This window comes from Canis lupus, chromosome 22, assembly GCF_048164855.1.
Source record: "Canis lupus baileyi chromosome 22, mCanLup2.hap1, whole genome shotgun sequence".
NCBI lineage: Eukaryota > Metazoa > Chordata > Mammalia > Carnivora > Canidae > Canis > Canis lupus.
In genome coordinates this window covers 26,215,417-26,231,991 of record NC_132859.1, presented here as the reverse complement: position 1 = coordinate 26,231,991, position 16,575 = coordinate 26,215,417, and the positions used below count along the sequence as shown (strand labels likewise).

Sequence of the window (16,575 nt, the reverse complement as noted above, 5' to 3'; positions counted from 1 at the left end):
GATCCCTCTGTCCTTTCCAGAAGTGGAAGCCATCACAGCTTCTGGTCCAGGGGAAGTTGGATGGTTTCTCATTTCCTTTTCCAGAATAACACAAGGACATGGCCTTTGGGGAAACCTAAGTGGTGTTTCTCTTCCTCACAGGAGGCAAATGCCTTCTCAGCTGAGAGTTTTATGTTAATGCTTCTTCCATAGGAACTTGATTGACTGCAGAGTATCTATTCCTTCCTGATGTGATCCCTTGATCACAGGCCACACCCTGACACCTAGAGCAACTTCTGTTGAGTGTCTGCTTCTCTTTCCCAGGGTGATCCTTACCCTCAGAGACATGGAGCACTCATCACCGTTAGTGACTGCTCTCAGGTGTCTGAATGGATCTTGTGTGCCTGAGCCTAGACTTAGTCACCAGTGGGAGGCTTATTGTGAGCATGAAGCTGCCGTGTCTTCCTACTCAGCAACTATATTATTTTTCTATGCTCTGTAATAAATTACCACAAATTTAGTGGCTCAAAACAACATGCCTTATTTATCACACATTCCTGTAGCTTATCTGAGTTCTTTGTGCCAGGTCTCATTAGGTTACAATATAGGTGTTGGCGGGGGCCATAATCTCAACAGAGGATCAACTATGAAAAGATCTGTTTCCACCGCTCCCTTAGGTTCTTCACAGGATTCATATCCTTGTAGTCATCCTATTGCAAACAAAAATCCCTAGTTTGTTGTCAACTGTTGGCCAGGAGCTGCCACATGACCCTTTCATTACATGGCAGTTTACTTCTTCAAAGCCAGCAAGAGGAATATGTAGCCCCAGCCCGCTGGAATGGAGCCTTACAGCATAGTGTAATCACAGGAGTGACACCCCATCCTCTGCCAAATTCTGGTGGTTAGAAGTGCAGGTCCTGCCCTCACTCAAGGGGAGGGTTTTATAAAGGCATGAACAGCAGGTGGAAGTGATTGGGAGGAAGGGGTCACCTTAGGGGTATGTTCACCACAGCCACCATATTTACTGTAGTTAAATTCTGGAGATAGGGGTGCCTGAGTGGCTCAGTCAGGTAAAAGTCTGCCTTCAGCTCAGGTCATGATTACAGGGTCCTGGGATCAAGTCCCACATGCAGCTCTCTGCTCAACGGGTAGTCAACTTCTCCCTCTACCCCTCCCCCATGCTTGTGTGTGCTCTCTCTCATGCTCTCTCTCTCACTTGTGTGCTCTTTCTCTCTTTCTCTTTCTCTGAAATAAATAAAATATTTTTTAAATATTCTGGAGGTAATTCCTAAAGGCAAGAGACGACCTATTATTTGCTCATCTATTCCTTCAGTAGACATTGGATTTGCTTTGCCAAGACAATAGGTCAAGATGTGTATTTTTCATGTTTTATCTAGAAAATTTGTCAACGCCTATTTTTGTAGATATTTTGTGCTCATTTCAGTTCAAATATAACTGAGTAAATTATCTGCTAAAATGAACCAGAGCTGCCTTCCTTCCTATACTACTTCTGGTTCTAGAACCAAAGATGGTGGTTACTAGATCCTGTACTAGAGCTTATTCCTTGTGAACCTGGTTTGGATTTGCTGAAAGACCGACTCCATTAATTTTCTGAGTGTTTTACTGAGTGGCTATAGTGTCGACTTACTTAAAATGATTACCGTTTTTCAACCTACTCATTTAAAATCTTAGTGGGTGTTTATAAATAACCTCCAAGGTCTGACATTTGTCTTCATGTGACAGAGCAGCTGGGATTTCACATCTTAGAACACTCTCCTCCCATGCCTGTCTTCATTGTTTGAGACCCCACAATACCCATGACTGTGTATCATGACCAAGTCTTCTCTTTCAAAAGTCTGAAATCTTCTGCTTTAGTTTCTCTTAATATGTTTTCTGTTTGGGGTGGTAGAGGATGAGAATGTGGGGGAAGGATGAAAACATGCGTCTAGTCTGACAAAGTCTTAATGCAAGAAGTCTGGAGCACAGAACTGGTTTCTTCTTTCAGAGTTAGTTTATTCCAGTTTGAGCAGTTTTAAGTCTGTTTATTCTTTTACATATCAAAAGTATATATCTCAGTCCCTACTCCTGAAAGGATGTGTTTCCTTTCAGGAAGGAAAAATAAAGTCAAGATAATGCAATTGACATTGCTTCCCCCATTGCACACCTGTGAAAAACCAAATCCTCTTTAAAATTTTTGCACTTTTGAATTTTATGTAAATCATACCCAGATAGTTAACGGTAGCATAAATTGATTTTAATAATATAGAAGAATCTTAGAAATTCATTTTTAAAATGTAGCAAATATGCATTCAGAAGCCATTTATTTGGCAGGATACGTGTGTATCAGGAGTTTGGTGTGAAAGTCCCCACTTTAAGAATTTTATGGCCACACCTGTTCTTACAGGGGCTGGCATGGGCCCCTCTTTGGTAGAGCTCCTCATAAGTGGGCCGGGAGAGCCTTGTTCACCTCTCAGCCAGTGGGGAGTGGCTGTGCTTGTGCTGGAAGCCTTGGGCAGAGCCCAGGACCCTAGTCCTGAGTCCTGATCTCCATGACAGCTACCTAGAGAGAGAGAGCATACATGCCCTGCTGACACTTAGCAGCAATCCACTTTCTCTTGCCTTATGCCTGACTCAGTGGGCCAAGGAATCATCTTCCATTTCTGATAATCATGTGGCTTCTGGGAATTCCTCAGGCCTATGTAAGTGTCATATAGGAGCCCCTCAAAACAATGGCATGAAGTGGTGGGTTTTCTTTCTGGTGATCCCTTGCTGCTGGCTCTCCTGAATGTGCGTAGTTTTGTATCATTTGCACATCTACATGGTGGGAAAGAGGGAGGCGGCCACACCCCCTGTGTGGGGAGATGGCGGGGCTGTGCTGGACACCTCTGCACCGACCAGAAGACTGCAGTTGTTTGCCACAAACAGCCTTGATAATCACTCTTTCCCCAGAACTAAAGTTCTTTATATTCTTTCTTTAGTGCATCTTTAATTTTGATAGAGTTTGCCAGATTGCCTTCTGTAGGGGATGAACCTTTTAAAAAAAGGATTTGTAAAAGACCTTTTAAAAGTCTTTTAAAATTAATTTTAATTTTCTAAGTGCTGTAAGAATATATTCTCTTCAAAAAAAAAAGTGAAAAGAAAATTAGGGATATAGCTACAGTTACTTTCAGGTACCACACCACCCCTTGGTCCAGTTCCCATGCAGACCCTCTCCATCCCCCAGAGGTAAATCTATTATTGGTTTGGTGTGTCTCTTTGTCTGTGCCTTGGTAGATATAAACACATGGGAAATAAACATTATGGGAGTGTGTGTGTGTGTGGTTTTAATGCATACACTATATTGTGCTAAATGTCTATAACTTGATACTATGTCTTAGAGGTCTTTCCATGATGTGTATAATTTTATGTGTGTGTGTGTGTGTGTGTGTGTGTGTGTGTGTAAAATTTGAGTTTTACCATAAATTATTTTTCAGTAGTGCCTTTTTGACATTTACTTTCAGGAAAGAATTTGGGGTTTCATTAAATACCCAACTGTTCATTCAGGTGTGCGTGTGTGTGTGTGTGTAGTACAAAATCTTAATCTTTGTGTGTTTTTTTCCTCTCTTCAGATCTCAGAAAAGTGATCTCCACAATGAACGCTACATCTTGGAATTAGATTGCTGTTCCTCCTTAGACCACCTGACAGGCCAAAAACTCATCCCAGAGTTCATTAAGAAGGTGAGCCCTGTAGACAACTGAACAGGTTTGCAGTACAAACTGGCTGGGGCTAACTTGGTTAGTTCAGCCACACTTCACAGGCTGGGGCAGAGCCTGTGCCTTCTTGAATGTGGGTCTTTGAGCAGTCCTGCAAGGGTGCAAACCACCCCACCCCCACCACTACACACATTGCTCAGGCTGAAGATGACTTGGGAACATGGTAGCTTCCCCCCTTCCTGGGCAGGCAGGTCCCTGGACCTTGTCTTTTAAAGCTGTAGTGGCATTAATAGCTGACAGGCCTGTGGACCCATTGCTGGGACTCCCTTCAAACCTTCACGGTGGTGTGATAGCACCTCCAGCCCAGATCCCACCTTCTACTTATCCTGTGGGTCTTCATTGCCATGAGCCATCTTTCCTTCTAGTGTGAGAGCATCCCAGAATGCTGTATCCATTGGCATGCAGTTATATCAGGGAAAATTGCCCACTTGCAGGAGAATCATTCTCTGCCCAGAAATTGTCTGGTTTTGAACTTCTCTTCATGCCATATGAGGTTTCCTACCCGAATTGCAGGGTCCACTTTCAATGTGACATCTACTGCAGAAGGAATGTCCTTGCCCAAACTGGGGCTAAGTTCATTCCTCAATGCTTTTTTCTCTGTCACCCAGTCTTGCACAATGTTTGACAGTTCCCTATCCTGTAGAGGTGATTATGGTTTGTTTGAGATCTGATCTGTCAGTTAGTAAATTCATTAATAAGAAGTGATGGCCATCAACTTTGGACCAGAAATAGTACTTGCCTGCTTGGTGCTTGGACACAGAGAATGAAATAGCTGTGACCCCTGCCCTCATGTCGTCATACCTGGAAGGCAGACCCTGGAGGAGTGTGATGAGCATTACCAGCAGGGAAGCAGCAAGGCAGAGGAGCAAGTAGACACCATGTGGTCTGGGGAGGTCCCTCTGCACTAAGAAGGGATGAGGAGGAGTAACCTAGTGATGGGGCTGCCCAGGGAAGGTTGGGGAGCCCTACAAACAGAGGGAGCAGCATGTGTGAAGGTGTGGTGCAGGAGCAAGTGAAGGGAGTCAAAAAGATCAAGCTTTGGGAGAGAAAGGGAGTCTAAGGGATGGTGGTAGGGGCCAGGACTCTGCTGTAAATGCAGTAGAGGCTCTTCAGAGGATTTTTACAAAAGAATGAAATAATTATATTATCTTGTTAAATACCCAGTGACTTTTTTAAAGATTTTATTTATTTATTCATAAGAGACAGAGACAGAGACATAGGTAGAGGGAGAAGCAGGCTCCCTGTGGGAAGCCTGATGTGATGCAGGACTCAATCCCAGGACCCCAGGATCATGACCTGAGTCAAAGGCAGATGCCTAACCACTGAGGCACCCAGGCTCCCCCCCCAGTAACTCTTTTGTTGCTGTTCCCTTCCTGCCTCCCTCCCTTCAACATTTATTGAGTGTTCAGGCCTGACAAAGCCCTAGGGTTAGCCCCTCGTGTGTGTGTGTGTGTGTGTGTGTGTGTGTGTGTGTGTGTGTGGAGGAGCAAGACCTGCAGATTGGGAGTCACATGACATCATAGGTCAGTGTCTCTGATAATTTTACTAGGATGGTGGAGACTTTCTACTCTGGTGGAATTCAGATCATTATCTCAGAAATGTGGGTAAAAGGTAAATTTTGTTCACACATCTGTATAAATAGGGTCCTCTTTTGTGAATTGTTATAAAATGTTCTGATAAACTTGGGTAGTGATATGTTAGAGGTGGAACTTACCCCATGATCTGAGTACTGGGAAAAGTCATTTTAGAAATAGGCTTGTAAACAAGACTTGGAATGCTTGGAAGTTTTGAGGGCTAAGTGGGTTAAGATTAGTGCATGAGGCTCTGTGTATACTATCAAGTATCTCTTTTAAAAACATATGATCTGGGGCAGACCTGGGCAGCTCAGTCAGTTGAGCAGCTGACTCTTGGTTTCAGCTGAGGTCATGATCTCAGGGTCATGGAATCAAGCCCGGTGTCAGGCTCCACACAGAGCAGGGAGCCTGCTTGAGATTCTCTCCCTCTGCTCCTCCCCCGACACATGCATGTTCCCTCTCAAATAAATAAATAAATAAATAAATAAATAAACAAATAAACAAACAAAAACCCCATATGATTTGGTACCTTCGTCTTAACCAAACCAGCTTACTGCATGACTGGCCTGTTACATTGTGCCCGTATCCAGTCTTGAGAAAACAGCCTGACTAGTGGGCTCTCAGATCCTGGTGTGTGTAGCATCTGTCATGCAGGTAGACATCTGTGTGGTATGTGTGTATTTACATGCATGGGTGCATATCAGTTTTAGATAGTTCACTTTAGTATTAGTTAAATAAATCATTGACACCTGCTCATTCTATGTTTTTTTTTTTTTTTCAGAAAGAAAGTGGGTTTTTTTTTGTTTTTGTTTTTGTTTTTTTATTTATGATAGTCACACACAGAGAGAGAGAGGCAGAGACATAGGCAGAGGGAGAAGCAGGCTCTATGCACCAGGAGCCCGACGTGAGATTCGATCCCGGGTCTCCAGGATCACGCCCTGGGCCAAAGGCAGGCGCTAAACCGCTGCGCCACCCAGGGATCCCTCATTCTATGTTTGTATAAAAATTGTTTTTAACATTTTGAAAATTATACACCCTAAAAAGTCCATGGTGCCATCCTGCTCCTGCAATATGCCTGGTTAAACAAAAAGCATTGGGTCCAGACAGACTAGACAGTTTGCACACTAGGAGATTTCTAGGAGCTTGTCTTGGAGCTTGGAGCTTGTCTCCCAGAATCTCTCCCCTCTGTTCCTCTCAGTAGAGAGGTGATTCATGGTCATGGTCAGTGGGTGCACATAAAGTTTTCTGCCAACAACTCAGGAGTCTTGAGATCATCCCACCATTTGTCCCTCACTGTCCACTGCAGCTGAGGGCACGACCTGGAAGGATCCAGTATTTCTGGCTATCAGTGTAGGATGTAGCTTTAGTTTCTCAGCCAGTGGCCATGATAGGCAGAAGAGGGACAAAATGATGGATCTGGGCCTCCTTCCTTCTGCTCCTCTTTTCTGTTGTTGGACAAGATTGCTGGAGAAAACACTGCTTCAGTGTGCAAAGAGTGGAGGGGAACTGAATGCCCCTCTCTAGGATCAACAGCTATTCCAGCTGATAGAAGAATTTTACATATGTGTAAATTTTTCTGTCATCACACAAGTAGAAAATCCTCAGAGCTTCCTGAGAAGAAATATGCTAAAAACCATTTGTGACTTTTCAGTAAATATTTAATGAATAGCCAGCCTGGTCCCTATTTGTATATATAGAGAGTGGTGACACTTGTTAATTGCCATTCACTTAGGCCAAGATGAAGCTGTGCCACTGGCGGCTAGAGTGTACAGTCATTACTTTTTATCTGGGTCATTATTTTGTGTGAAATAATGGCTCCTGTTCCTATGACAAGCAGATCCGTCTTACGATGAGATGGTAATTAACTCATTTTGTCATTGTACCATCACACAGGATAAGCTCATATTCTCTGCATATTAGAATTAAATTCAAAGTGATTAGATTTTTTTTCTTAAGAACAATGGCCCGGTATTATTTTTCCACTGAATGTTTTAAATTAGAAGGACTTTGGGATAGAGAACATGGATGGAAGGAGGGAAAGAAGATTTCATTATTTTCCACAATTAGGAAAAATAAAATCATCTGTATCTGTGTCATGTAAAATTAGCTGAAGGTGCCATAATTTACAGGCTCTCTCCATCATGATTTTCCACAGAGGGCGAAGGGAATTATATAAAGATGACTCTGTTCCTTTCAGTGTGGTCTGATGATTTCTCTGAGCACTTTAGCTGCTCAAATTAAATCTGGGCTACTGCGTTTTGTTTTTCTCCTCTTGTATCCTGCTGTGCTCCATCCAACCAGCCCTTTATATAAATTATTTATTATGGACCACAGAACATTTAAAGGGCAGATTTATGGGCAGGCTTGGGGAGACTGTGTGTTCCAAGTCCTAGAACTGAATGCTCCAGGGACAAAGAGTCTCAAGGCTGTTGGAGAGCAGAGGTGCCGCCTTTGCTCCTTTGAGACAAAGGTTTGGCTGCCAGGTACTTCCGGAGCCTGTCTTGTGTGGCTAGTGGATGTGTAGGGCCCCTTGGAATTTCCTGCTCTTCAGAGCTCCCAGAGGATTGTAAAGAGACAGAATGATGTCAGATAAAGGGCTTACATGTTCATCTTCAAATTCCTTTACATTCTTTGGAGCTTCTTGGGAAAGTGCTCATATGTTTGGAAAGCCCTTTGATGATTCCAGAATCATTGCATACATTTTCTGGTTTATGCTTCACAGTAATTTTGGTCAAGGGGTCACACTGGCAGTGGTGGCTCCCTTTTAGACAGGAGGAAAGAGCTCCGAGAGGATGACAGATTTGCCCAGGGGCTGAGACTGTGCAGCCTGACCAGGTCTTTCTCCAAGAGAGGCGCCAACAGGTACAGTGGGACTTGGGTGGAGCAGGAAGGTTCTGTGGCCAAATGGGAAGGTTTTGGAGAGGGGTGGTATAGAATGAGGGTCCTGAAAAGTGAGGGATGGATGGAGGGGTGAAGCAGACAGTACTGGTTTTGGTAAGGATAGGAGTGTGGAATGAAAGCTCAAGGCTGAGAGTCAAGTTCTGTTTGGCTGGAGTTTGGGATGAACAGAGGGAAGAGGGAGCCTGTTCTGGGCAGGGTTCTTTTAATTACGTGACATAGAGCCGTACTCAAGCCAGCTAAGGTGCAGTACATCAGATAGGGTTTCCTACAAAGATACAGAAACTGGCTGGGAGCCCCTGCAACAGAATACAGGAAGGTACCTGCCATGCCCAAGAGGAAAAGAGAGAGGAGGAAAAGATTAGGCGCTCTGGTTGTATTATATGCTGCTGGTCCATATTTATGTATTTGCAGGTTTTATTTGAATTTTATTTATTTTATTTTTTAATTTATTTGAGAGAGAGAGAGAGAGAGCTCGCACGCAAGCAGGGAAGAGAGAGAGAAGCAGACTCCATGCCGAGCAGGGAGCCCGATGCAGGGCTTGAACGCAGGACCCTAGGATCATGACCTGAGCCAAAGGCAGCCGCTTAACTGACTGAGCCATTTTGTTTGAATTTTAAGTGGGATTTCACTGCACAGAGGGAATCCTTCTGTGTGCCAGGCAGACCCTGTACTGACAGACTTTACACACTCTGTACTCTTAACTCTCATCTCACCCCCTCTGAAGGCTTATCCCTGTTTTGTAGGTAGAGAAACTGAGGCACAGAGAAGCTTTATGGTTTGCCCAGTTACAACTGTGAGAGCCAGAACTAAGGTTTGAAGCCAGCCTGTCTGACCCAGAGGCCACATCCATGATCATCGGGCCATGCTGCTTCTTCTGGGTAGTGCTCAGGGACAGAGAGGGGCTGTCTCAGCTGGAGGAGAGGTGGCATAGAAGGCAGACACAGATTGTAGAGCACCTCGGAGGCCTCCCCTCAGTGGAGACTGGGTCTCTAGGCCTCACTACCCATTGGAGAAAGCCACACTCCCAGCCACTGTCCAGGTGAGACCTCAGGGGTTTTGCCCTCAGGCCCTCCGCTCTGGGCTCTGCCCCTTAGGGTCACTCCACTTTATGATGGAGGGGTGAGCACTGACCCGCATGATCTACCTAGAGCTAAATTTGTCTTCTCCTGGACCATGGAGACTTCAGAATGTAGGTAGTGGAGGGGTCGTGAGGCAGATCCCTCCCTGCCTTGTCCTTTGGGGGCCAACTCATCCTCAGAAATTCAGTAGCTTGGATTAAGCTAGATGCATTGCCCTTTCAAGAACCAAATGGTGCTGCTTAACATCTTGACCTAAAGAAAAGAACCTGACAGATCTTTAAAATCTAAGTGGCTTCTTTTAATGAAATGGAAGATCCCAAATCCCCAGGATTATGAAAGTTTGCCTCTAGTATATAAATGACTCATCATTTGCTTTTCTGTCTGATTGCTGAGCATTAGGGCCTCATTTCTACAAGTGGAGTGCAGAGTTTAATTTTAATTAGTGTAAGACACCGATTCAGAATGAAAGGAGAAATATGTTAAAAAGGTTTCCCTTAATCTTCCCTACACCTTCACCTACCCCCAAGCCAAGCAGATTGTGACATTTTATTTTTTTTATTTAAAAAAAAATTTTTTTTTATTAAAACTGCTGAAGACAGGGAACCATCTTTAGGCCTTTCAAATTGCCTGAATGTGGCCCTTTAACTCAAAGACTCTCAACGAGGTGCCCCTTCGGGACCCCCAAAGCAACCAAAAGTGAGGGAAGCCTGAGCAGGTGTGTTTTGAAGCAAAAAAAGAAGTCTCTCTAGTAGATTCAGATCTGGAATTCCCTACTACCCGCCCCCCCCACCACCCTCCAAACACACCACCTTGGGTTGAAAAACCGTGGCTTTAGCCAAGTCGAGAGGCTAACCCACTCAAAAAATCAGATGGACCGATTCTATTTCACTAAATTGAATGTATGTTCGAAACGAAGCAAGTTCTGGGAAACGAACTAGAGGTGGTGGAAGGGGAGGAGGGTGGGGGGTGGGGGTGAGTGGGTGACGGGCACTGAGGGGGACACTTGATGGGATGAGCACTGGGTGTTATTCTGTATGTTGGTAAATTGAACACCAATAAAAAATTAATTTATTAAAAAAAAAGATTGTGACATTTTAAAAAGGTATCTGGCAGGAGTGGGGAAGGAATGAAGGCAAAATAGTGTATAAATGAGCATGTCCTCAGAGTGGAAGAGAGAGCGGGGATGGGGGGATAGGGTGAAGGGGCAGGGAGGGGAGGGGGGAGAAGGGCAGAGAAGAGGCCAGAGGTGACCTGTGAGGTGTTGCTGGTGGAGAGGGCTATCTTGTTTGCTGTTGTGTCTCTAGAACTTAATAAACATTTATCGAGGGAATGGACAAATTAAAAGAGAAAAACAGAGGAAGAATCACTAAGATCATATCATTAAAGGGGAGGGAGGAACCTAAAATAACACTCAGGTGACTCAAATGTGAAGTATGGTCACTTGTGAAGATGGAGAACTCTGGGCTTGAGGAACTATTCAGAGCTAGGGAGGTAATGAGATTGATGATGGACATGTTAGGACTGAGGGACTCATGGGACACTCAAGGAAACATTGCAGAAGACAGTTGTGGTTGTTGGGCTGGAATTCAGTTGTCTGAGGTGCACATGCTCTAGAGGCCTACAGGGTGGAAAATGACAAGAGACAATGAAGTTCAGGTGGTTATCTAGGTGCCACATACCCACCTCAGAGGGGCAGCTGCCACCTAGAATCAACTCATTATTCCCAGGTGGAAGTACCAACCCAATTGTACTTCGGTTGCCTAGTCAATTTGCTTTGTTTTAGAGAAGTTGAAAATGTTTTTTTATTTTCTTACTGTGAAGTCTCTTGGTTTTCCCAAATAAGCTAATCAACCAGTTTAAAACTATAAAAGCTAGGGGTACCTGGGTGGCTCAGTCGGTTAAGCATCTGCCTTCAGCTCAGGTCATGATCTCAGGGTCCTGGGATCAAGCCTCGCATGGGCTCCCTGCTCATAGGGGAACCTACTTCTCCCTTTCCCTCTGCCTACTACTCCTCCCTCCTTGTGCTCTCATATTCTCTAATAAATAGATAAAATCTTATAACTCAATCAATCAATAAATCTGTAAGGCTAGATAAGTGTTTTTCAAATTATCTGTGGTGGAGGACCAGTTTTTGTTTTTTTTTTTATTTGGTTTGCTCTTTTTCTAGTCTATTAAATGATACTTTTGAAAATACAATAAAAACATGGTGGCTAGAAAACTGTCTACCTGCTCACTCTCACTTCATGTGCATATCTTGTCATGGATTGTTAACAAAAAGTCAGTGGACCAGCAATGGCTGAGGACCACACTTTGAGTAGCCACTGGTTGAGGTGCCAAAGCCATGGGACAGGATGGAGAACCTGAGAACTTGTTCTTGGAGAGGAGCAAGAGAAAAGCACCGTGGTGAGAGCTCTGGGGAGGACCCAGAGAAAAAGAAAGGACTTCTATGAAGCAAGGGGAGAAAAGGAAGAACATGATGTTACAGAATCTGGGGGAAGAGAATAGTATAAAAGCAGGAAAGAGGTCGAGTCAGAAACCACTGGTTAGGTGGCCCACCGGGTTTGGTCACCAGAGTCTACTGGTAAATCTTGCAAGAGCAGTTTTCAAGAGTTGGAGAAGGCAGAGGCCTCCCTCCATGGGTTTAAGAGTACATGAGTTTGGAAAGAGCAGAAGTGGTGTTTCAGACAGAGTACAGGTGGAGGAAGTTTTGTTTGCTTTAAGTAGGAGTGAAAAGATACCAGTAGAGAGGAGAAAATTAAAGTCATAGGTGAGTTAAAGAGGGAGGCAGGCCAGGGGTGGGGGGTGGTGGTGAGCCCACAGAGTAGTCATCGGCTGTTCCTCAGGCTTGGGGAGGTGGTAGGTGGACCTCATAGACTTAGATGCTCAGAATGGAGAAAAAAAATGTAGGCCCTGATGTCTGAAGGCCTCTGTTTTCTTATCGGGCGACTCTCCTGCCCTAGCCCCTCTTGATCCTCTGTCTCCTGCTATTTTCTTTGGCCTGCCACCTTCCCGTTCTGTCTAGGGAAGTAAATTGAAGTTAATCTGAGCCTCCGGGGAGAGAGGGGGCCTATGTTTGTCTTGATCACTCTCCAAGAAACAAGACAAATTCTTGTGCTTCATTGTCTCTCTGCATGAATCCAAGACCCAGTAGCAGTGAGCCAGAATCCATTCATGCTCCTTTGAACAGATCTTTTGATGACCCCTCTATGGTAGTGTCTAGGAGTACCTTAGTGAGCCAGTACAGATAATGTCCCTGGTCACATGAGTCATACAGTGCAGCTGAAGACACAGACACGGAGCAGGCTGTCAGTGATGGAAGTATCATCACAAATGGGTAAGTGCTCTAGGGCAGAACATAGTAAGGGACCCAGGCTGGCAGTGGGAGGAGGAAGCGGTCCATTAAGAAGTGGTGTTTGCACTTTGATCTAAGGGGTCAAACAGGTGAAGAAGAGTCAGGGTTAGTGGTTATTGGAATAGCTTGGACAAAGGCCATGAGGAGGATGGAGCATGTTTGCTGCAAGGAATAGGAAGGAGGCCATTGTGATTTAACCACAGAGAAGGAAGGGTAAGTGCTGCATGAGGAGGCTGGGGAGGTAGGTAGGGTTCACCTATAGGCTCAGGATTTGGATCTTATCCCAAATGCAATAGAAAGCCCCTGGAGGGGGCAGCTCTGGTGGCTCAGCGGTTTAGCGCCGCCTTCAGCCCAGGGGATGATCCTGGAGTCCTGGGATCGAGTCTCATGTCAGGCTCCCTGCATGGAGCCTGCTTCTCCCTCTGCCTGTGTGTCTCTGCCTCTCTCTGTGTCTCTCATGATTAAATAAATAAAATCTTACAAAAAAAATATAGAAAGCCACTGGAGAGTTTTGAGAAGAAGCTAAAGAGTGATACCAAATGTATACTTTGGGAAAAGATGTGAAGATTGGATTGGGGGCAGGAGTAGATGCAGTTAGGACATTGTTGGAGTATTACTTTATAGACATTTAGAGATTGTAGCTTAAGCTTGCAGTCAGGGTAGAGATGTGGAGAGGTGGTTTGATTTAAGAACTATGGAGCCATACAGCTCCCCAGGGTTTGGGTAATAGGGTTTAGGGATTGGGTAATAGGGTATGGCAGAGAGGGAGGGGACCGGCTGGTTTGGCCTGTGCAACTGGATGAATAGGGGTCTTTGCTGAGATCAGGAAGACTGGACCAGGACATCAGTTCTGGGCTGGAGACCCCGGCTGGCAAATGCTAATTGAAACTTGGTCATGGATGAAATAACTGAGGAAGGAAGGGAGCTGAGCCCCAGGGAATTCCAGCACTGACTGCCATGCAGAGAAAAGAGGCAGAAAGGAAGTGGCTCAAAGGTTTGAGGGAAATTCAAAAAGAGTGGGTGATGGAGGTGGAGGGTGTCTCAGCATGGAGGGGTTGTCAACCGTGTCGGTGCCCTAAGACTAAAAATCAGAACTAGCCATTGACCCCATGATCGTGCTGTGGTCATGAGGTCATTGGCAATCTTTATGGAAGCTGTTTTGGTGGCCTCTCCCCCTCCAGCATGTATTTTACAAGGCCTGTTCCAAAATGTCTTTGGGTTATAATTAAAAACCACTGTCCTTTACCCCATAGGATTCATGTGTGTTTCTGTGTTCCTAAGATGGTTCTGACATTTCCAGTCTTCCAGGCTTTTTTTTTTTTTTTTTCACTTTTAAATTTAAGATGTCCTTTCTTTCCATGGGCTTGCTGAATTATCTTCATTGTTCTCCTTAATGCAATTTTTTATTAAGCGACTGAATTTGAATACCTGACTAGGGGATTAGGACTTGCCCATATGAAGCATCACAATTCTCTGTAATTTTTAGCTTTTGCAGCACATATCACATGAAATAATAAAATAACCAAACTTGTAGGTAAAATAGAAATAAAATTAACTTGGGATTCCTAAAAATGGCATTTACATGTGCCTAGAACAGAAAGTGGCCTGTTGGGGACTCTGTGGGCAGCCCGTGGCTGTCAGGCCTTCATTCCTTTGTGGTCTCTGCAGAGAAATTGCCCTAAAACCAGGGAATCAGAAAAATATTCTAGAAGCTAGTGAAGCAGACAAAAGACTGGAGGGGAAATAAGATGCTCCAAGAGAGGTGCCATGAATGCTTTGTTCTAGGGAGAAATTCAGCCTGGTTGTCATACTTCTCAGGATACTTTTCCACCCTCCTGGGTGGCATTTGGCCTGTGGCAGGCTAATAGCTCTTCCATCCCCACTTGTTGGTAGGAGGCTGATGATGCCAGGGCGCACATAACTTTGCCTGAGGCCGGATGTTTGGTTGGCTGTAGGCCAGCCTGGGAGGTCCTGAAGATGAAGGAGATGGGTACTTCTCCAAGACACAGCTCTGGCCACAGGACACCTGAGATATACCTTGCTGTCACAGCTACTGAAATAGTCCTCAGAAGAAGTCTGGTGATGGATGAGCTCCGTTAACCACCAGGTTCTAGTTCCAATTGCCTCTGAACTATGCGTGTAGCAGATAGTAATGTTCCTTTAGGGCTGAGGGTGAAGCAACAAAGAGCCAAAGATTTGGAGTTTCTTCCTTCTAAGCCAGCGCTTTTTGATAATGTGCCCTTCCTGTAATACTCCTCAGCAAAAGAGGCTCTGTGGTCCAGTGTGTTTGGGAAACATGCATGTTGTAAATCCTCTTGGAAAAGTCGTGATGCTCCTTAAAAGAGTCAAGATTCTGAAAAGGTCTGCAGTCAGAAACCTGCTTACTTACCTTACCTCAGCATTTCTCAAATATAATTTAAGAACTTTCCCCTTACTTCTCCTCTTTCCCAAACACCTGTTTCTATACCACCATGGACAATTGCAGGTAGTTAGCAGCAGCGGGGTCAATCTCCTTTCTTTTTACAGGGGATTCCTAACATTGTCCCCCAACTGTACATGACGGCAATTGCTCACAAGAGTGAAGGACTTTATTGCGTCTTATTGCACTTTCTTGGTTCTGCTAAAATAAGTGTTTATGCCCAGATACTTGGTGTTTTGTAATCTTCCACGAAACCTCTAATGAAGGGGAAATCTGGAGCAGAGCAATTTAAAACTCCCTCCTCTCTTTTGTCACTCCAGAAAGACATGTGCTCAGCACCTCTGTCATTCTTGTTGCTTTTTAATAACACACATGGCAATCTTCTAACACGTAGTCAGCAAAACTAGGTCATTGGATTTGTTGACAGCTGTAGAATCATAGATAGTGTTTGCTCTGCTGTCTGGGTCCGTCCCCACTTATCTGACTATGGTCCTTTAAAAGAAGCACTGGTTTCTTAGGCATGTTTCCCCTTGTCTCCTTCCTTTCCCCCACCCCCATCCTGCCCTCCACCATAGTTGTTAATCAGATCTTCAAATATATTGGTTTTCCAGCTTTGATTTCTCATTCTCATTTTATCTCTCCCCTATAGTCACTAATCAAAAGTGGCATTTTATTCCTTAGCAGTGCTGTCCAATAGAAATATAATTTCAGCCACCCATGTAATTTAAAATTTTCTGGTAGCTGTGTTAAAAAAGTAAAAACAAGGGTGAAATTAATTTTAGTACAATGTTTTATTTAACCAAGTTTAGTACTATATTTTATATATATAAAATATATATGGATATATATATATATATCTCCAGAATACTATGTTTTCAATTTATAGTGAGATATTTTATTTTATTTTAATTTTTAAAGATTTTATTTACTCATGAGAGACACAGAGAGAGAAGCAGAGACCATAGGTAGAGGGAAAAACAGGCTCCCTGTGGGGAGCCTGATGTGGGACTCGATCCCGGGACTTTTGAGAAGGCAGAAACTCAACCACTGAGCCACCGAGGTACCCCTGTAATGAGATATTTTATATTATATTTTTTTCCACAAGTGAAATCTTTGAAATCTGGTATATATTTTACACTTGTATCACATCTCAATTTGGATGCTAACTTTCCAATAGTTAAAGTGAAATGTCCTACAAAATAAACTTGTGTTTAATAGAAAAAATATTTTCTACTCCTTCACTTTTTAAATTTAAGTTGAAGTTAATTAAAATTCAGTGAAATGAAAAATGCAGCTCCTTAATTGCACTAGCCACATTATGAGTGCTTAATGGCTAGCCACATGTGGCTAGTGGCTGCTGTGTGGACAGCATAGTTCTGCAGGGTTTGTTTATTTAAATAGTTTCAGTTCTCCGTGTTTTCCAGTTGACACAAAAATTTGGTGGTTATGAGTCTTGTCAGCCACAAGGAGCAAGGAACAATATCAGTATATAGCATATATTGGATAAGAGAGGACAGT

At 44.0% G+C, this 16,575-nt stretch overlaps 1 protein-coding gene across 4 annotated transcripts in view; it reads left to right on the top strand.

Moving 5' to 3' along the window:
* RFTN1 (raftlin, lipid raft linker 1) overlaps positions 1-16,575 on the top strand; it is a 200,229-nt gene that overhangs the window by 103,243 nt on the left and 80,411 nt on the right. For all 4 annotated transcript variants that reach the window (XM_072792875.1, XM_072792876.1, XM_072792877.1 and 1 more), the window contains exon 4: positions 3,588-3,696. In XM_072792875.1, the coding sequence (XP_072648976.1) occupies positions 3,588-3,696 (109 nt within the window). The remainder of the gene's footprint in view (positions 1-3,587; positions 3,697-16,575) is intronic.